Raw genomic sequence first — 21,872 nt, 5'->3', positions numbered from 1 at the left:
TTAAATATTTTAAATTTTATTTCTGAACTTTGATCTGGCCAGGTGAAGACAAAAAAAAAAAGGAAAACCGAAGAAAAACTGATTGATTTTTTTAAAAGCTATTATTTATCGACGAAAACCGAACCCCACAATAACCAAAGTCGACAAAGCCGATGTTTCGCTGTACGTTGATCTATATTTATTTGTGGTTTATTTATAAAACAACCTATCCCTTGATAAAATGGAAGCTATAAATTCAGACTAAATAAAGTCAAGCTTTCAACTATCACTAAAATGTTTGTATACAATGAGATATATAACAAAAAGCTGTTGGTAAAACTGGCGACATTGATTTAAAAAAAATCCTGCAAAAAATGTCAACAAGGACATGTTTTTCCAGAACATTCCACTCTGTCTTCGATCTTCCCACTGCATGAATGAAACCTCCCCAGGAATTTGAGACCATTGTCGGTCCTGCTCAAGATCAAGTTGACGTAACTCGCGATGTCTCCGCTCATGCAAGGATGCTGAGCTATCTCAGCGTGGACCTGAAACAAGGAAAGTGAGATATGCTTCGAGTTGATCACGGAGGAGAATTAGATTTTTTTTCTTATATGTGAAATTTCGCACATCCATCTGAAACAGTTATAGGCTTTTGAAAAATCAGAAGAATAAGTTCCACTTCCGGTTACCGGAAATCGCTGAAAAGTTGATATAGAACTAAGCATTTGATATAATACTTGAATAGGAAATTTAATCAACCTATCAGTAACGGTACTCAAGTTATCTTGTTCACAGACACACATACAAACACACGCACACACGCGCGGATGCAGGTAATCAAGCAAGTACGCACGCACACACACACACACACACATACACACAGACATACGGACACAATTGTAAAACTATGTTTTCCCGACTCAGTGAGGTGTAAACCACAATAATACGTCAAGGTTTGTGAAAATCTCGTTTCCGAATGTTTGCAGGATTTCAATATTTCCTCTATACTTCGTATACGAGAAAGTAAAAATACATTCCGACAAGACACAGCAGACTTGACAGTCTCGGCTGATTAAAGACACATTGGTCGACTCACCTCCCGACATTGAGCTCGGCACACGCCATCCAACGTGCAGCTGTTCTCCAGCCTCTGGAGGTAAGATAGTGAGGTCATATCCGTGAAGGTCGCAAATTTCATCCAATCACAGCCGGCCACGGATTTGCCTACATTTCTGTCGCAGGAAGACACAGGGCCAACCTGAACACAGTCTGAGAACATTTAAATTTAGTTTCGTCAAAATCTTAACACATAGATCTATATATTTAGTTTAATAGCAATATAAATATATACATAGGCTTATAATGTATATATATATATATATATATATATATATATATATATATATATATATATATATATATATATATATATGGTTTAATAACATTCTAAACATATAGATCTATATATTTAGTTTAATAAAAATCGAAATATATAAATAGGCCTATATATATATATATATATATATATATATATATATATATATATATATATATATATGGTTTAATAACATTCTAAACATATAGATCTATATATTTAGTTGAATATAATTTAAAAGCATGTTGTTATTAAGTTTAATAACAATTTAAAGCATGTATTTTGTGTTTAGTAACAAGGCTAAAAAATGAATAATTAGGTTAATTAATAACAACCTTAATGCATGTATTTTTGTTTGCTTAGTAAAGCGTAGAGAGGCATGCATATTTTGTTTAATAAGACACTTTAAAAATGATTTTGAAATAAGAATAAGAAAACAGTAAATATTTAAGCGTCAACTTAAGACAATTTGAAACAATAAAACAACAAGCAGATCAAAGTCTTGTAATATGACAAAAAAAAAACAATCTCAAACCCAAATTTTACGTCGTCAGGTTTTGGGATAGTAAACTAAAGTTAACTGGCAGTTCACCAATTTACCTTTAATTTTCTTGAAGGCGCTGGCCGAGTAGACGGTCAGAAACCCCAGGCACATTTCGTCCTGTGTGGCCTCACCAAAGTACACGTAACGGTTGGAGGAGAGGGAGTTGAACACACACGTCGTTTTCAGCTCGTCCCCGGGCCGGATCTCCAGGGGAGGGGAGTGGCTGACAGGATCAGTGAAACATTTTGGCAACGATAAAACATTTGTATCTGGCAATAGCTTGGGAATTAGGGCTAATTTCAAAACTAGCATTTGGTTATTCTTCTTCTTCGTTCTTAATTTTAGTGTTGGAAGGGATCCCCTCCAACACAATTAAGGATACGTGTCAACTGGTTATGCGCCATTGAGGCCATTGACTCCGATTTCAGCCTGCATTTTTTTTGATTTACTTCCATAGCCTTTGTCCAACCAAGAACAAACTACAAGGCAGCAGTTGTTTTATTTTGGAGTTGTCTCTCCTAGAAGATTGTCTGTCCCCAGCTAACGAGCCTCATCTGCCCGAGGGTTCGAACTCGAGACTTTTCGGTTTAGCAACCATGAACATTACCGAATCGATCACACCGACCAATTTGGTTATTTGATAATTTGATAACTATTCTACATGCACCACAGGTCAACTCTATTTTACCTGTCGTGCTTTTTAACCTTTATGTTACCTTCCTTATTAAAAGTTAAGTTCAACTACGAATCGACAAATGGACAGGTGATGTAGACATCATATATTCATATATTTCGTGTCCTAGGCATTTGAAGAGATAGTGTGGTCAGCATTATGCCCAGCCGTCTTTACTTTCCCCAACGTAAGTCAGGTACCCATTAGAGCTGGGTGGACTCAGAACGTCCTACAGTCCCTAATTCGAGCCTAACTCGATATCTTCGGGCTAGCAGCCAAATGCTCTACCGTTCGACTACGCCGTCCCGTACCTACCAAATTGGTAAACTCTATTTCACCTGCCATAATGACCTAATCATGCCTAATGTGTTAGCCCTAATGAACATTTTGTTGTTTTACAATATAAAGACGTTAGAACAGTTATTTAATTCCACTGAATCTAAAGCACACAAAAAATATTACCTACTCAAGGATTTAATCCCACTGCAGCTAAAACAATTAAAAAAAAACACCTACTCAAGGATTTAATCCCACTGTAGCTAAAACACTAACAGAAAAAACCACCTACTCATGGATTTTATGCCACTGTCTCTAGACCACTAAAAAACAAACCCACTCATGGATTTAATCCCACTGTCGCTAAAACACTAACAGAAAAAAACCACCTACTCATTGGTTTAATCCCCCTGTCGCTAAAACACTAAAAGAAAAACCACCTACTCATTGGTTTAATCACCCTGTCGCTAAAACACTAACAGAAAAAACCACCTACTCATGGATGGTAGGGTTGTCGTAGCTGTACATCTCATCATTGGTCAGGTCGGTGACCTTGGTACCGTTCCTGTACTGTTCCACACGACCACTGCGGCCTGTGATGGATAAAACAACCAGTCAGCTAACGTTGAGGCATATCTCGCTGTCACAGACTGCAGTTCTTCTAGGACAGTGGTTCCCAACCTTTTTCGAGTGGCGACCCCCTTTTATAAAAAATTAAGTGACCCGCGACCCCCATCGAATTAAAAAGCCGAAATTATTATGAAAATTAATAAGCACTAAATTAACATTTTCTAGTAGACTTTCAATATGAACTACTCTTGATAGCTATTTTAATACCATGAGTAAAATTGCATACTATTCACTAAACATTCGTGGTTAATTTTTTTTAAAGCATTTTTTTAACGCCAACCTATGTCATTATCATTATCTTAATTTTTTTTTAATCGAAAAATAGTGTTGAAAATCTATTCTCGAAAAGTCAGTCAATTTTACGTTTGGGTATGAATGGTGAATACTACAACAAAATTGTGTGTGCAGTTTTTTATCTTACGCGGAATCATTCTACAAATCAAAGAATTCAACTTGTAATTCATCGTGGATGCTGGCAACATCGAGGGAAGAAGAGAATGGATATTGCATCAATGCAGATTCTTTTTTTTTTCAGCTCAGAGAAATAGCGCTGTAGTTCGTTTTCACTTGATTCAAGATGCCCAGAAATTTCTTCTTTCAAAATTTCAATTATCTCACAATTAGATTCATCTACCACACTGCAGAGTTTCTCAAATTTACAATATTTCCATGATTATTTTCTTCGCCAATTTTGCAGTTTTGATAAAAATGCCCCGAGATTATCATGGAAAGTGATAATATTCTTTCATTTTCCCCGAAGCTTCAGGTTATGCTTATGTTGATGTTCGAACACATCTGCTAGGTATGATACTCTCTCCAACCACTCTATGTCGTTTTAAGTATACCAAAAGGTCTTGTTTCCTTTGCATTTCCAAGAACAATTTGATTTCAGATTTCAATTAAAAAACACGATTCACAACAATTCTGTAGTGTAGAAGAGCAGAACCTCGTGATCTTTATTCAGGTCTTTGCACAGTTCTTTGAAGGCTCCAGGTGTTATATAAGTTACCACTTATACTAGCAATGGAGTCTTGATGGCGATTGGTGAGGGCAGTGGTTAGGGAGCTAAATCTTTTCTGCTTTCTGAAAGCTCGATTTTGACCTAAACATAGATGGTGCACCATCCGTACAAACCCTCACAGCCGTTTTAACCCATTTTAATCATCCAATTTAAAAAAAAAAACGTTTTTATTTTTTATTTTCTCCATGCTATCTTCACAAAAGAGCAACTCTTCTTTGCTATCATCTGAATGAATATAGACAAAGACCAGCAACTGCGAACACGAACTCACGTCTGTTGATTTATCAACTTGAAAAGCAAAAAATGGTGAAAGCTTAATTTCAATAAAAATATGTTATTTAACATCTACGGACATGTAAGAATTAACTTCACCATCTTCAACATGCAGCGTTTGATGAGATTTTCTCCTATTATTTTTTTTTTTTGATTGGCATTTTCTGTCGCGACTTCATGTGATGCTTGCACTAATGCTGTGTTTACTTGGTGAAAACTTCCTGTTCAATCAAGTCTCTGACGTTTGCAGCTAGCTTCATACCGACGAAAGAACTCTATATCTTTTTTGGTGTGTTTCGAATGACTCGTCTCAAATGACGCTTTAGTTTTGAAGATTTCATAAACTCGTGACTGAGAAAAACTTTGTACAGTACGCTTTGCTTCTTTTCTATTCCCTTTCCAGTGATGTTAGTAAAGCCGAATTTCAAAAATTCTTCTAAATATTTATTTTTGTTTCAAATTACTAAGGTTTAGTATACCAGTTGGCGACCCCCCAGAAAGCCCTTCGCGACCCCCAGGGGGGTCGCGACGCCCAGGTTGGGAACCCGTGTTCTAGGAGGTCCGGTGGTTAGTTGACATGTTTGAATAAACATCAGCTGGCTATTACTAGACACCAGCTTGACATTGTAAAGAAAATACCACGTTGACATATTACAACATTATGTTGATCTATTCTAGACGGCGTATTCTAGACAACATTCTAGACAGCATCAACTTGGCCTATACTAGACAACACTATCTTGACCTTTTCTAGACACCAGTAACGACCTTTTCTAAACAACATCAACTTGATCTAACCAAACGACACACCACTGAGTGGAATGACGGAACAAACACTTTCTACCACACAGCAAACGTTACACACATCTCCTACACCAACAGCCTGCACTCACCTAGGTAATGCATGTGGTTGAGACCTTGAACCACGTAGACGGGTTTAGAGATGATCATAGACATACAACTCCCGGGGCACACCCCCGACTGGGTCACGCTTGACTGACCTAAAGTACGGATTTGTTTTTTAATCCAGACATGACAGTACAGTTTTGTATATATTGTGCATAGTCGAGATTTTATACCTGCATGAATCGCTGTTAAGTTTAGGTTTAGGATTTGGGTTACTGTATGGTCTAGAGCAAGGTATGTGGTTAAGTTTAAGATCTGGTCTAGCATAGACATGGTGTACCTTTAACGTAACACATATACACATTTCCAAAACGTCGAGTGAATTGAGGACAAACGCAGTAAATTCTGAGATACATTTTTTTGTCATTTGAAAAGTATTATGTTTCAACGTTTTTAAAATATTGCATTCTAGCTTTCTGACATTTTGACATTTTACATTAGTGTACCCTGTATTATTGCCCACATAAATATTAATTTGCATTGATTTCACACAAAAAAAACAAAACAACAACAACAAAAAATAAAAACATATTGCTTGTCTTCTACAAAGTCGACATAATAAAATTCCAAAAAATCGCACTTCAAAAACTATATTTGCTCTAATGAGAGTACAAGCGTCTTTATTAGGAAATGCATTAGGTTTAATCAGATTTTGTTCAAACCAGTTCGACACATTTTACGATCAAGTCCTGATATCAGACAGATAATTCTTTCTCTTTTTCTCCCCCCCCCCCTTTCGCTCACTCTACACACAAATATTGTTTAGAATCTGACTTTAATTTTCTAGTGTATCAGACAGAGCATTTGTAGCGGAGTTCAGAGGTAACAGTGTTATCTTGAACTGGGAGACATCATAGAATAATCAGTTGCGGCAATTTAAATCCCAACTAAAATGATTCAAATCATCCATGTAAACAACAAAAGATCTTCTGTGTCAACCATTTTGCAGTTTAGTAATGTTGTGGAAAGGGGTGGGGAGGGGGGGGGGTCTGGAACATCCGCAAGGGCCTACACTGTCAGCCCTGTAGGTTGTCAACAGCAAGTGAAATATCTTCTTGGAGACAATAGAAAACACCAAGCTGTAAGCGCGCCTTGCAGTCCCCTCTCTCCCTCTCTAGGCATATCCCTACCACCCCACCCCACTTGGTCTGGTGAGCTGTGGTTCACGCTAAATGTTTACAATCGTCGAGTCGGGTTTAGTGAGGGCTATTAGGGGCAGATAATTTAGTTTGAAACGATTTTAAACTTAGGGGAGGTAACTAAGAGGAGGCTGCTTGCTTTCACGGGGGGGGGGGGGGGGGGGAGGGGTTGTAGGGTAAGGGTTGGGGGAAAAGAGGGTGGGGGAGTGGGTTATCGTCCTTAACGACCTACTGATAGTGTTTTAAAGCAAATTTTTATAGTGGCAGCATTGGTACTGTTGAATTCACCAATTATTAATTACTGAAAAGTAGAAAATAAAACAACTAAATAGCGGCGTATGATATGCCGCGGGTCGGCTCGTACAGAATAAACTTTGTTGTATGGGCTGACTTGTTGTAATACATACCTGGTGGGATATCTAGAACTTCCACATACCTGGTGGGATCTCTAGAACTTACACGTACCTGGTGGGATCTCTAGAACTTCCACATACTTGGTGGGATCTCTAGAACTTCCACATACCTGGTGGGATCTCTAGAACTTCCACATACCTGGTGGGATCTCTAGAACTTCCACATACCTGGTGGGATCTCTAGAACATCCACATACCTGGTGGGATCTCTTGAACTTCCACATACCTGGTGGGATCTCTAGAACTTCCACATACCTGGTGGGATCTCTAGAACTTTCACATACCTGGTGGGATCTCTAGAACTTCCACATACCTGGTGGGATCTCTAGAATGTTCTGTCCAACCGGCATCATCACCAGGTCATTGACCGCTGGGTTGACCGGCTGGTAGTAGATCCTCAGCCCGCTGGAGTCGTAGTAGTCCGGTACGAACTGGGGGTTGTTCCAATGGACCTGGGGGGAGGGGGAGAATAGGTGTGGTGGTTGGTAGAGGATGCCGATTGTAGTGGGGTTAGGGTTTAGGTGTTGAAGTTAGGGTTAAGTTGTTGGGGGTTAGGATTTAGGTGTTGGGGTTATGGTTTAGGTGTTGGGGTTAGGGTTTATGTGTTGGGGTTAGGGTTTATGTGTTGGGGTTAGGGTTAGGGTTTAGGTGTTGGTGTTATAGTTTAGGTGTTGGGTTCAGGTTTAGGTCAATGTAACGGTTGTGTTTAGGTCAAGATTTATGTGAGGGAAACGGTTGTGTTTGGGATTATGTTATAGGTGAATACAACAATTGTGTCATCGTAGGGTTTAAAGGAAACAGTTGTGTTTGGGATAGGGTAAAGGCAAAGGTTGGGGGTTGGGATTAAGGTATAGGTAAAGACAGCGATTGTGTTGGGTTAGGGTTTAGGTGAAGGTACAATGGTTACTTTTATTTTTGGTGAAAATCTACAATTTGAGTGAGAGCTAGCGTTAGTGCTATTATTTAGGTTAATCATTGTACTATGTTACAATTATTGACGTAATCTCAAGCGAGGTACGGCTATTTTTAGTTTAATTATCTTAATTGTTATTAGGTTTGGGGATAAAAGTTGGAGGAGGGCCATAGTTCTAAATTTTATTCGCTGTTTATTTTTAACTGGTTAAAATTTTTCAAGATCACATTTCTAATCACATTTAAAATCTTAAGTTAGTTAAAAAAAACAATTAGAACAATCTCGTGATAATTTAGGTCAGCGTGACCCGTTTAAAAAAAAAGTCACCTGTATCAAGACCCGCTTGAATGACGTCATCCCGAAACGGTAGCCGACGTTGTCAGGCAGACAGTTGCCAGGTGAGCCGACGGTCCATGTCCCCAGGATATCGTAGCAGCCGATAGCTTGGGCCGTCATGCCACAGGAGCCGGGCTTTGTGTAGTTCGCCTTGCTCCCTGGGGGTCGGACGAAGGGGGGGGGGGGGGGGATACACATTTACATTCACATTCAAAACAAACAGACTAGAATACTTTGGTTTGTTTTTATACTTGTCTTAGTTTCTACAAGATTTAAGATTTTTTTAAAAGTAGCTAGTGTGGGTATGTTTAGTCACTGTTTCTTTCAAATTTTTTTCTCCGGGGTGGAGGGGGGGAGGAGGACTTGAAATTTTCGGCGTGGGGGGAAAGGGCGGACTTTTTCGGGGGAGGGGCAGACACTGGTTAAAGTGTATATTTTTTATATACATTCTACTTCGTTGGGGGGGGGGGGGGGAGTGGTAGACATCCCCCAAAGAGATGCCCGAAAGAAACTATGTGTAGAATGGTGAGAACACAGCTGTTGACGGCATACAGCTGTGTTCTCACCATCATCAGCATAGACGTAACAACAGCAATGGAAAAGATACCATAAACTGCCACCCCCATCTCTCCCAGAAACCAGTCTCAAACCTTTACCACTGGCATCGTCTTTCCGACTAATAATTTCACACAACCAAACGCCAAAAACCAGCAACCACTTGAAGCAACAAACACCTAATCATATATCAACATCAACAACTTACCGTCAATAACCGCTTACCACTACCAACCATAACAACCATTTACCACCAACTACTTACTACCAACAACCAATACCCACTTACCATCACCGATTACTCACTTCAAACAAACACGTACCCTCAATAACCACTTATTACCACCAAGTTTACACCATCTTCATCGTACCCACACCACACTCCCCAGTGCTCACCATCCACCACACTCCCCAGTACTCACCATCAACACCACACTCCCCAGTGCTCACCATCCACCACACTCCCCAGTGCTCACCATCCACCACACTCCCCAGTACTCCCCATCAACACCACACTCCCCAGTGCTCACCATCCACCACACTCCCCAGTACTCCCCATCAACACCACACTCCCCAGTGCTCACCATCAACACCACACTCCCCAGTACTCCCAAGTACTCCCCATCACCACACTCCCAAGTACTCACCATCCTCCACACTCCCCAGTACTCCCCATCCACCACACTCCCCAGTACTCCCCAGTACTCCCCAGTACTCACCATCCACCACAATCCCAGTACTCCCCAGTCTCCCCAGTACTCCCCATCCACCACCCTCCCCAGTACTCACCATCCACACAGCCGAACATCAGGATGTGATGCATGACGTTCATGTTGTCCAGTACCGGCTCGTTAGCGATGATGTGGTAGTCCTGGTCAGCCGGGAGGTCAAAGTTCATACAAAAGTAGCTCGTGTCGTCAGAGGGCAACAAAGTTCTCGGAAACCTCATCGTGAGGTTCTTCACATCTAAAGTAGAAAAAATTTTTTATTAACTTTTTAGCACAATTTCCATACTGACAATTGCGATTATTAACTCGTCAAGCAAGTTCCGAGGATGATTGTGGGCCAAAACTATTCCCGGAATTCCTTCCTGGATTTCCCGGAAAAGCCAAAAAAAGCTAAAAAAAATTCAGTTTTTGGCCCATATCTCGGCAACCAGACCACTTAGCGACTTGAAACATTTACCAATCGATTCCTGCCATAATTTAGAACAATATTGCCGAAGAAAGTTTTCAAAAATATCCTTTCGTTCGGTCACAACAAATTAATTAAGGAAATTGCGCTTAAATTGTCACTAGACTTTTTATTAACTTGTTTAGTTCACAATGTCTGTGGGTTTGTGGCCATTTTGGTAACAGAATTTTGATCCACTTCTAATGCAGTGATTTTTTTTTTAATTTTCAAAATACACTCATCTCTAATGACAATGCATGCATATCGAATTTAAAAAAAATATCTTATTAGACATTAAATTATACATTAAAAAGCATAATGAAAACGAATGCTTTTATTTAAAGAAGCAATTAAGTTTTATTTTCTAATTTTCAGTGCCATGAAAAGCTTATTATTATAAAGGTTTTTGATGTTTGTTTTATTGTACATTCTATTTGATTCTATTCCATTTTGCTAGAATTTTAAAGTACTATTGAAAAAAAAAGATATTTTATTCGTATTTATACAAATAAAATATATACTATTGTCAACACCTTTTTAGATACACCACTACCCTCTACCTGCCCTAACTACCTGACCCCCCAAGAACATGCACTACTCCCACAACTTTGCTAACTCTTCTGTCCCCCCTCCCTAGCCTTTACCCCCCCCCCCCACCCCAAACATAACCCCCACCCCCACCCCACCCTAATTACTCCCCACCTATGTAGATGTACCTGGCTGTCTCGTTCTGTTACAGTCGTCAAAACTTTTCAAATGGCAGTCGAGGAAACTGTTCCGTCCTAGACATTGGGTGGAGTTGATAGGTTCACACACACCTGAGGAACACACATACACACACACACACACATGAAAAAAATACACCTAATTTTAGAAGCAACAGTAAAATAAATACGAAGTTAATTCAAGCCACCAACATGCTTTTAAAAACTATCTACTGTCACATAATGTAATGTCCTCTAAATGTACATCAAAAATGTAAAACGCGTTTTTACGCCATGTTTAAAGAATAGAATTGGGTGTATTTATGTAGATTTAAATGTTATGGTCAGTCATTTGCATTTTTGGGCCTAAACAGAAATGTATGTCTACTCTACTGGCTTTACTCGCAGTTTCTAGCGATAGTTCACATTACTGTACCTGGGTGTGTGATCGAATCCAGGCGAAATGGACGCTCCCCGGGTGCCCAGATACAGCTTGGGTCACCAAGCTCTTGACCATTGGTTCGCCCGTCCCCATCCGAGTCTTGAGAACACAATTCTTTTGTCCACTGGGGCAGGGGATAGGGGGGGGGGGGGTTATTGTCAGTAACATACATGAAATTATGTAACTCCACTTTTATTAGCATTTATTATTGTAGTTTAAAGGCAAATCATGTTTCTATTTGAAACCAATTAGAAAATATTGATTAATTTTAACTATAATCTTTCAGCATTAATGATACAAAGATTATAATAATGAATAAAACAGTATTTTTTAAGTTTTACGCTAACAATACTAACATCACTTTAAATATTACAATGGGTTTCTTATATTCAAAAGAATTTACTGTAAATAATATTACAATAGGTATCTTATATTTTAAATAATTCGCACGATTGTAACGTATAGCACTGTGATTATTTAAATTGTTATTTGTTTAGTCTGATAAATTTATATATGTAATTTACAAAGTTATAAAATACAACAAAGTGAATATGATAATAGACACCTTATAATCTGAAATAATAAACACGGTTATAGCCTAAAATAATTAGATTATTTAAATTATTAGTTATAAAACACGGCAAAACGAATATTACGAAAGACAACTTATATCTAAAATAATTAGAACGGTTATAGCCTAAAGTACTTCAATTATTTCAATTATTAGTAATAAAAACAGCACTATAAATATTAGAATAGACACCTTATATCTACAATAATTAGATCGGTTATAACCTAAAGTACTTCAATTATTTCAATTATTCGTTATAAAATAAAGCACTGTAAATATTAGAATAGACACCTTATAGCCGCTGTTTTTGAAGGCTTCGCCGAACGGGTTCCTGGCGCCCCCTCCATAGGGGTTCTCGTGCCCCACCCCAGGCCACCGGTAGTTGACCTTACAGGGGTGAATGACGTTGTTACCGTTGGGGAGCTCTTTCTGGAAGCTGAAGTAGGCCCTGGAACTTCCGGCCATCAGCAGGACCACAAGACTAGCAGAACACGGAAGTGGTTGAAGTGTTACATGACAAAATGATCCCAGACAAAATATATATAAAAAAAATAATGAAGTAAACATAACAAAAATTAGATAGGGTTAACATTTATTTTAAAAAGCTTTTGGTGTAAAAGTAAATAAAAAACGTATTTTAAATAGCATTCGATATTTAAATGTAAAAAGAAAAAAGACGCTGATAAAAATGCATGACGGGCAAGATAGAACAAAACCCCCGAGTTAGAGCAGGGTCTAATATATATATATATATATATATATATATATATATATATATATATATATATATATATATATATATATATATATATGTATATATATATATACATGTATATATATGTATATATATACATGTATATATATGTATATTTATACATACATACATACATATATATATATATATATATATATATATATATATATATATATATATATATATATATATATATATATATATATATATATATATATATATATATATATATGAAAGAGAGTTGAGAAAAGGTGAGAGAACCGAAGCAATTTTTTTTACTGGTAACACTTATAAAGTTTGGGGAAGTTTTGAGGTCAGTTTATTAAGTAAGGAATGGGGTGATACTCAATAACAGATAAAGGCTACTGGGCATAGAGCTAACCGCAGGATCCTTACTTGAACTCAACTTCATACGTCCAATGGACTGGGTTCAAAGTTAGGGTTACAGTTATAGCTATTGCAATGGCTAGAGTTCAGACTTTACTGTAGATGTACCACTACGATCATCTCAAGATGATACATGTTGAGTTTTCTACTGTAGTATGTATGCTAAGTATGTTGAATACACAACATTATTCAGTAGTATCAATTGTTATTAGAAAAAATAATTAAAAAATACAACTTACATCACACTGTAAAACAAATTATACATTTCAGTAGATGAGTATTTGACCTTGAACCTATAGTGAAAGAATGGTCAGTTTGTTTATGGCACTTCCGGTCATAGATATAGCACCTGCATGAACCAAGGAAATGATTTGTAAAAAATGATACATTTTAATTACACATATTAATTTATTATGTTAACTAATGTATTGGAAGGTTGTCAGCTAACTAAATATATCATGCCAATGTGACCCTGATTTTCATACAAACAGCAGAAATTACTCTTTAAATAACTCAAGAAGCTATGACTTCCACTAAAGCAATTAAAAAAAATCACTAATTGCAAGTTTTGATACTTACCCACTGACTTAATTATCTAAACTGCAGAGATCTCATAAGCGACCTAAATGCTAATTCGCTGCTCACATAAAATTGGCAGCAATTTTAAAACTTCAAAAAATCTGGCTAGAATGCACGTCACATTTGATCTATACTTTGGTGTGATAGTTACGTATGTATGCTACGAACAGCTGCATACAAAGCCAGACATTTTGTTACATATTTTAAACTCTAACGCTTTAAATTTCTTAATGCGAGTTTCAAATACAAACAAATCGCTTATTCAACAACAATCAACATAAATTGAATAGACTTCATTCAAGGGGTTAAGGGTTAACATTTGTCCACAATTCCCATTCATCCAAACACTGCAAACCCTGTGTTCAACCATAGCATGAGAAACAAAAATAAGCGGAACTTTTTTTTTTGTGTTGATCACCCACTGCACGATTTTGTATTCATCCGCCATTCACCAAAATTGAAAAGACCGCGACAAGAAAAAATAAAAACATTCACAGAATGGGTAGGGACTAGATGAATAATAAAAACATTTCTTACGCAAGTAATTTTGGACATTGAACCTCACACGGGAAAAAAAAAGTTGAAAAAATTATAAAAGAACCTGTGGACATATGTTATTAAATTATGAATAGCGAATTGAGATCTGAAAAGTAAAGTCTTAATCATGATGACGAAGGGAATAAGTTATGAAAGGATGTTGGCTATAAGGGAATGATTGTTTGAAAGGTAACTCTAAGCAGACTGGGATGTTGTCAAGGAATGTTTTAGTTCATGTGCAGGCTGTTTTAGATGTTTTGATGGTGTGTGTTTAGGAGTTCACAGATTTAAGATAACTGTACATATAACATGCAAGGTATCTTTTTAGCCTGAGCAATTTATACAGGCTACACGTTGAAATATACCACAGTCTAAAATATTTTTTATAAAGGCTGAATAGTTTATATACACGTGGAAAATGATTGTTTTATTGAGGTGAGTACTCATTGTTTTTGTTGATACACAGGGTTAAAAATAGATATAAATTGTACGGTTCAATTATATACTTCTGATAGGTAGATAAAGTAGAACAGCGCCGTTTTTGTAGCTACTGTAATTTTATGGCTAGGAGGTAGATATTAAGTTCCAATCGGAACTATCATCTGGATGCAGAGTTTCTTCTAGGCATCTCTTCCGCAATCCCCTCTTCCCCCCCCCCCGAACGAAATGGAGTTTATATATGAAACATATACTTTAACAGTGTCCGCCCCCCTGAAAATATCAAGTGCCCCCCCCCCCCCCGGGAGAAAAAAGTCTGGAAGAAACACTGCCTGGATGGAACGGTGCAGTCGAATGGTAGACTTCTCGACTTCTTACCTAAAAGACACGAGTTCGTATCTCGGATTGCACGGTGTACTGGGCGTCTCTGAGTTCACCCAGCTTTGATTGGTACCTGACACACTTTGGGGAAAGTATAAGTTGATTGGCATAAGCTGACCCCACTTTCATATGCCGTGGTCGACAAACAAATCAACTCTACTTCATTTGCCATATGGATCGTTAGAGTAATACTTTTATGTCACCCAGGATTTAAGCTTTGATGTCTATTGTCTAGACTTCTTATACTAAAAACGATACTTTAGTATATAACACTTTGTGAACTGTGAATATCCTTATCCCCCCCTATCACACAGCCTGGCCCTGTGGTCAAGTCTACACCCCTGTGCCGCCTACATGACCCTCCAGGACAAGATCCCCAACGGCCACCTGGTGCCAGACCCCTGCAGCCTGTCCGGCTACTGGCCTGGGGTGGGGCACCAGAACTCAAGTGGGGGAGGCGCCCTCAACGTATTTGGCGCCGCTTTTAAAACCGTCGGGTTCGAGGTGAGCAGGTGGTAGATATTTTACCTGTCTGGATGGACAGGTGAGGGAGGTCGTGTAACAAAGGTCATGTCATGAAGGTTATGCCACAAAAGCCATGCCACGAAGGTCATGTCACAAAGGTCATTAGTTCTTTCTATTTTCTGAATTGGCGCTGAACTAGATCACCTCAAGGAGAAAAAACCAAGGGACACACACACACAAACAAACACACAAAACACACACACATACACACAAACACACAAAACACACACACTCGTACGCACGCACGTACGCACGCACAGACACACACATAAACACACACAACACACACACCTCTCTCTCTCCCCACATGTTATATATGTATATATATATATATATATATATATATATATATATATATATATATATATATATATATATATATATGTATATGTATATATATTTATATATATAAACATATATGTCCCCATAGAATAATTTTGAAACCATTATGCTCAACCCCCCCCCCACACACACACACACACAACATTCACCAAAACAACTCGTATGTTTGATCAAAGTCTAATTCATGTTTATTTCCTTTAAATAAACTGTTTGCGCCAAAGATAATTTGGTATGAGCCCAAAAGAATTTCGTATGAATGAAACTTTTTGAGCCAAATAGAATTTGGTCTGATGAAACTTTTTGAGCCAAATAGAATTTGGTCTAATGAAACTTTTTGAGCCAAAAAAATTTGATTTGGTCTGATGAAACTTTTTGAGCCAAATAGAATTTGGTCTGATGAAACTTTTTGAGCCAAATAGAATTTAGTCTAATGAAACTTTTTGAGCCAAAAAAATTTGATTTGGTCTGATGAAACTTTTTGAGCCAAATAGAATTTGGTCTGATGAAACTTTTTGAGCCAAATAGAATTTAGTCTAATGAAACTTTTTGAGCCAAAAAAAGTTTGATTTGGTCTGATGAAACTTTTTGAGCCAAAAAAATTTGGTCTATTGAAACTTTTTGAGCCAAAAAAAGTTTGATTTGGTCTGATGAAACTTTTTGAGCCAAAAAATTTTGGTCTATTGAAACTTTTTGAGCCAAAAAAAATTTGATTTGGTCTGATGAAACTTTTTGAGCCAAAAAAATTGATTTGGTCTGATGAAACTTTTTGAGCCAAAAAATTTTGGTCTGATGAAACTTTTTGAGCCAAAAAAATTTGATTTGGTCTGATGGAACTTTTTGAGCCAAAAAAAATTTGATTTGGTCTGATGAAACTTTTTGAGCCAAAAAAATTTGATTTGGTCTGATGAAACTTTTTGAGCCAAAAAATTTTGGTCTGATGAAACTTTTTGAGCCAAAAAATTTTGATTTGGTCTGATGAAACTTTTTGAGCCAAAAAAAATTTGATTTGGTCTGATGAAACCCTTTGAGCCAAAAAATTTTGATTTGGTCTGATGAAACTTTTTGAGCCAAAACAATTTGATTTGGTCTGATGAAACTTTTTGAGCCAAAAAAAAATTGATTTGGTCTGATGAAACTTTTTGTCGTTCCCCAGTGGGGTCAGGTGTGTCCGTTAGATTCTGACGGTGACGGCAGGACCAACGGGGAGGAGCTGGGGGACCCCAGGTGTGTCTGGTCACCTGGTCAGGTACCTGAGCGCAGCACCAACATCACACATCCAGGTAATCAGCAGCAACATCACACATCCAGGTAATCAGTAGGTGATTGATGTAGATTAAATGTAACGACCAGGCAATATCGAAGCGATATGGTTAAGATCATACCAAAACGTCTAAGTAATTAACTTGACATAGTTCTATTTCAGTGTGATTAGCATAGAATTTAGTAAAATCTAGACAATTAACAACGAATAAATGTTACTGTGAGGTGATGCCAAGGTCTTTACCCTAACCGTATTTTGTAAGCTATTAAGAAAGTTGTCCAGGTAACTTGACGTGTCTAACTGGCACATACGCGTGGTTTGTGCATATTGGCCAGGTAATTTAGAACACAATATATAACATAACCAGACAGAACAGGACATGACTTGCCTAATACAACATAACATAACCGCACTCAACATAACACAACATAATCAAACCTAACATAATATAGCGATCATTAAATCTAAATGTCATTGTCATGTTTCTTTAGGGGTCTGTGATCCACGTGACAGCTATAAATGTCAAGTTCAGAACAGCTTTCTTTCCTGTACCGCCTACGTGAGCAATCAATGCGCGGTCCTCAGTGAACCAGGTATGTCAGAGGTCAAGGCTGTGGAGGTCAAGGCCAGTGTTTCTTCCAGACTTTTTTCTCCGGAGGGGGGGGGGGCACGGGGCACTTGAAATTTTCGGGGGGGGGGGGGGGGGGCGGTAGACTTGCTTCTCGGGGCGGACACTGTTAAAAATATACATTTTCTATATAAATTTCATTTCGTTGGGGGTGGGGGGCGGTAGACTTTCTTCGGGGGGACTCCGCAGTCAATTTTATCAGTCTTTGTTGTTTTAAGAAGAGCACATGAGTAGTATTTATACCACCCGAATCTTTATAACATCTCAATTGGTCCTATCAGCTGTGAGGAGATAGGGACCTGATACATGGGCAACATTTTCTCGTATCACCTCTCTGTCAAGTCTATGTTCCTGGAATTACAAGGCCGGATCATCCAATCGTCTTTCGAGCCTGAAGAACCAACCAATGAAAATGAAATTATAAAACACATTTTAACTAGATTACCAACCCTTACTCTATTTTTATTATATAAGTGTACAACCCCTGACTGACAGCTTGCTATCCCCACCCCACAGGTATCCGAAACATCACCCTGGCCATGAAGACCTTGACCGTCCCCCAGATGGAGGTCAGTACCCTGTGTATGACCTTTAACCTCACCTTTGATAAAGGCTACCACCTAGCGGCCGTTGAACCCGTGGTAAACAACAACGCTATGTTTCACCGTGCTTACCTCTACGCCTGTGATGAAGGTAAGTCTCTCTCACAGAATCTTACAAGAATCTTTGGTTACATTTGAAATGTTTATCTCTACGCCTGCGACGAAGGTAAGTCTCTCTCACACAATCTTAACAACAATCTTTGGTTACACTTTAAATATTAAAATAAATTTTTGATTCAAATTACTAAACACATATTGGAATATTAAAATGTAAATTTTCTGAAAGTTCAGTATTAGATCAAACGGTAGATTCGAATTGCAGTGGATTGTATCGTAAACTGGTGACGCCATCGTAATTTTAACTCAAGTCCTGGCCCAAAACCTAGATCTAGCGTAGCGATGGGGAGGGGGGGGGGGGGGCAGGGGGTGGTACATATGTCCCCGGGCACCGACCTTGGAGGGCGCCAAAATGGGTTAAAAAACAAATTAAAATGTCATTTTATCTGGATTTTTGCATTATAAATAGTTTGAGGGGGGTGGGGGTGGGGGTGGGGGGTGCAAATCAAAAGTTTGAAGGGGGGGGGGGGGGTGTGCAAACGAAAGTTTGAGGGGGCGCTAAATTGAAAGTTTGTCCCCGGGCGCCGAAAAGGGTCGCTACGCCTCTGGCCCTAACTAAAGCAGCGTTAGTATCTGTTCTGATCCGTCCGAGTTCTTGATCAACCACAAACTTAAAACCTCTGTGGCTCTTTTTTTAATTTAATTTTAAAAATTAATATTAAAAAAAAAAACAGTTTGAGTTTAATGTCACTTTACTACCAATAACCTATTCACTATATAAATTTAAATTATAGGCTTCTCATTTTTAAAAATAGTCTGACTTTATTCCAAATTTAATATATAATTTGTTTCGTCTTAAAAAAATTCATCTTTTTAAACCCCCAGACATTAGTACCGTGACTGCCGTAGCCCAGTCGTGTGGTACCTTAAAGTCCTGTGGTACCCTGGTCACTTCCTGGGTCGTAGGACAACAGACGGAGTGTTATGGTCAGAATTTTGGCCTGGTGCTGGGCGCTACAGGATACAAGATACTCAAAATGGAGGTCGGTCAAATAGTTATTTTGTTTTTATAATTTTAAGCCAGTTCCACATCGTCAATTATGATATTTTGATGGTGAGTTAGTCGGTTACTTAGGTACCAGAGTTTCTTCCAGGCATCTCTTCGGGTTCGCACCCCCCCCCCCCCCCCGAAAAAAAATTCTACCGCCCCCCCCCCCCCCCCCCCGAACGAAATGAAATTTTTATAATTCATATAGAAAATATAAACATTTAACAGTGTCCGCCCCCCTCCCCCCAAAGAAAGTCTACTGCCCCCATCCCCGAAAATTTCAAGTGCCCCCCCCCCCCCCCGGAGAAAAGAAGTCTGGAAGAAACACTGCTAGGTACAGTGCTTGCGCCAGGATATTTAGCGCCCTAGGCAAAACTTATAAAAACATCCCTTTCACAGAATGCAATTACTAAAACATATGTATAAGAAAACAATTAATTAAAAGTGACATATTAATTTATTATCAATTGCATACACATTATAAGTAGACATCAAAATCTAATTTTACTTGCCTCCTTCGTCTCAAAAGTTTGTACTAATTCCTTTAATTCCAGTTTGCAAGTGTAATCACATTTTATTGAAATTGTTGCTAAGTGCACGAGTCTACTTTGTACTTTACGATATAGCCCCCCTCACCCCCCCCCCCCCCTTTACAAAATTTAAAGTGCTCCTCCCCCCCCCCCCCTTCCGGAGGGAAAAGTCTGAAAAACCCACTGAATCAAAAAAAGTTCTTGTAGTGTTGGGCTCCCTGCAGTCCTCCAAAAGTAAGTTTTAAAACGGAACGTACCTGTTTTAAGCTTGACTTTCTTTAGTTATAATTAAACAAGTTAATAAAAAGTCTAGTGACAATTTAAGCGCAATTTCCTTAATTAATTTTTAGAATTCACAGACCTACGTAAAAATCCTTCCGAACCTCCGCTCATTCACTATGGTAAAATCCTTTCGAACCTCAGCGCGTTGCGCTAAAAACCTACACGATGCTCAGTTTAAATTAAAAATATCATCCTAGACCTACACGATGCTCAGTTTAAAAATTCTTAATTAATTTTTTGTGACCGAACGAAAGGGTATTTTTAAAAACTTTCTTCGGCAATATTGTTCTAAATTATGGCAGGAATCGATTGGTAAATGTTTCAAGTCGCTAAGTGGTCTGGTTGTCGAGATATGGGCCAAAAACTGCATTTTTTCGAGGTTTTTTGGCTTTTCCGGGAAATCCAGGAAGGAATTCCGATTTTTTTTGGCCTATGTTCATCCTCGGAACTTGCTTAACATATTTGCTTTTGGAACTAGTCCTCGATATTGCTTCGTTGAGGAGGAGATACGACTTAAAGACGACTTAAAGCTGCGGACACACATCCATCCATCCATCCATCCAGAAATGACGAGTTAATAATCGCAATCCCCCAGTATGGAAATTGCGCTAAAATGTCTACTTTGTGTGATTATGTAACGATTTATTGGTTTTTGAAAAATTAAATGTTATAAATAATATAGATTCCAGCCTAAAATTGTTATACATGAATCCTTTAGGAGTGGGTGAAAAATATGAAAAGACAATCAATTGGATGTTTAATTTACGACTATATGTCTACTAACATTAAGTATTGCAATCTATAACGGCCACTGATGTATTTGTCTTTCAACTTGATAGTGCTAAAAAAAACCTACCAAACTATTTTGTTTAGATCTTAAGCTCTATATAATTCTTACAATAGCAAATAATAACTTAAAGTTGTATTTATTTGTAAGCTGTCAACCTAAGGAGCAGGAATTTGAAAAAAAATGTAAAGCTAAGCAACGAATTAACTCCCATTTAAAATCCAAATAAAAATCTTTTTTTTTCAAGGGAAATAACTCACAAGAATAGCTAAGTGTAATTAAGACATGCTTGTAATTCAGAATAAAACACTCTAAATTTCATTACGTAATCATTGCATCAAATATTTTACATTAGCTATATAACCGTGTGGGAAAAAAATGTTACTTATTGAATACTTAACTATAGGTTTTGTTTGAAAGTCTAAAACCGGTAGCTTTATTACAATATACTTCCATTCAATTTCGATGACATTCAATTATCATCGCCGCTATATCTAGATAGTAAATGAAATATAATTTTGGATCCCCTGAATAAAGGGACGCCTTTCCCAAATAAATGAAACACGGGCAACTGTTTTAGACATTGCTAGAATTGTTAACTATAAAATATTATAATTTGAAAAAAAAAACAACAAAGTTAACGGTTAGTCATAAATTCCATCTTATATATTAAAATTTTAAGAGTGGTAATATAGATTCCTAAAAAACGAAAGATTTTTCAACTAGAGAACGCCTACCTTTCTTTGCAGTGTGTTCCGTACTGAAATGAAATCATCTAACTTACGATAAACTCAACTACTCGATATAC

General features: G+C 37.9%; 2 protein-coding genes across 2 annotated transcripts; one reads left to right on the top strand and one right to left on the bottom strand.

Annotated features, from left to right (window-relative positions):
• Nucleotides 1-356: 356 nt before the first annotated feature.
• On the bottom strand, nucleotides 357-13,769 carry LOC131955723 (tyramine beta-hydroxylase-like). Its single transcript, XM_059319952.1, has 13 exons — nucleotides 13,647-13,769; nucleotides 13,307-13,360; nucleotides 12,218-12,407; nucleotides 11,350-11,479; nucleotides 10,926-11,027; nucleotides 9,826-10,002; nucleotides 8,473-8,639; nucleotides 7,546-7,684; nucleotides 5,668-5,775; nucleotides 3,347-3,443; nucleotides 1,958-2,124; nucleotides 1,079-1,251; nucleotides 357-527 (listed from the first exon to the last, which is right to left on the bottom strand). The coding sequence occupies exons 2-13, from the start codon at nucleotides 13,330-13,332 to the stop codon at nucleotides 357-359; spliced, it is 1,647 nt and encodes a 548-aa protein (XP_059175935.1). The 5' UTR covers nucleotides 13,333-13,360; nucleotides 13,647-13,769.
• An 832-nt stretch (nucleotides 13,770-14,601) lies between these two features.
• Nucleotides 14,602-19,490, top strand: LOC131955722 (uncharacterized). Its single transcript, XM_059319951.1, has 6 exons — nucleotides 14,602-14,618; nucleotides 15,317-15,506; nucleotides 17,023-17,149; nucleotides 17,622-17,723; nucleotides 18,275-18,451; nucleotides 19,303-19,490. The coding sequence occupies exons 1-6, from the start codon at nucleotides 14,602-14,604 to the stop codon at nucleotides 19,488-19,490; spliced, it is 801 nt and encodes a 266-aa protein (XP_059175934.1).
• The last annotated feature ends 2,382 nt before the right edge of the window (nucleotides 19,491-21,872 follow it).

The sequence above is a fragment of the Physella acuta genome, unplaced genomic scaffold, assembly GCF_028476545.2.
Source record: "Physella acuta isolate Inbredline_101_S28 unplaced genomic scaffold, ASM2847654v3 ptg001097l, whole genome shotgun sequence".
NCBI classification, from domain to species: domain Eukaryota; kingdom Metazoa; phylum Mollusca; class Gastropoda; family Physidae; genus Physella; species Physella acuta.
This window is presented reverse-complemented; position numbering and strand designations above follow the sequence as displayed.

Coding starts and splice junctions, on each gene's coding strand:
- LOC131955723 (XM_059319952.1), bottom strand. CDS start 13,332: ATGTATAATTTGTTTTACAGTGTGAT. Junction 5,776..7,545: donor CATTCTAGAGATCCCACCAG/GTATGTGGAAGT, acceptor TCCGTACTTTAG/GTCAGTCAAGCGTGACCCAG. Junction 1,252..1,957: donor CGCCTTCAAGAAAATTAAAG/GTAAATTGGTGA, acceptor AAATGTTCTCAG/ACTGTGTTCAGGTTGGCCCT.
- LOC131955722 (XM_059319951.1), top strand. Junction 15,507..17,022: donor TTAAAACCGTCGGGTTCGAG/GTGAGCAGGTGG, acceptor GTCGTTCCCCAG/TGGGGTCAGGTGTGTCCGTT. Junction 17,150..17,621: donor CACCAACATCACACATCCAG/GTAATCAGCAGC, acceptor ATGTTTCTTTAG/GGGTCTGTGATCCACGTGAC.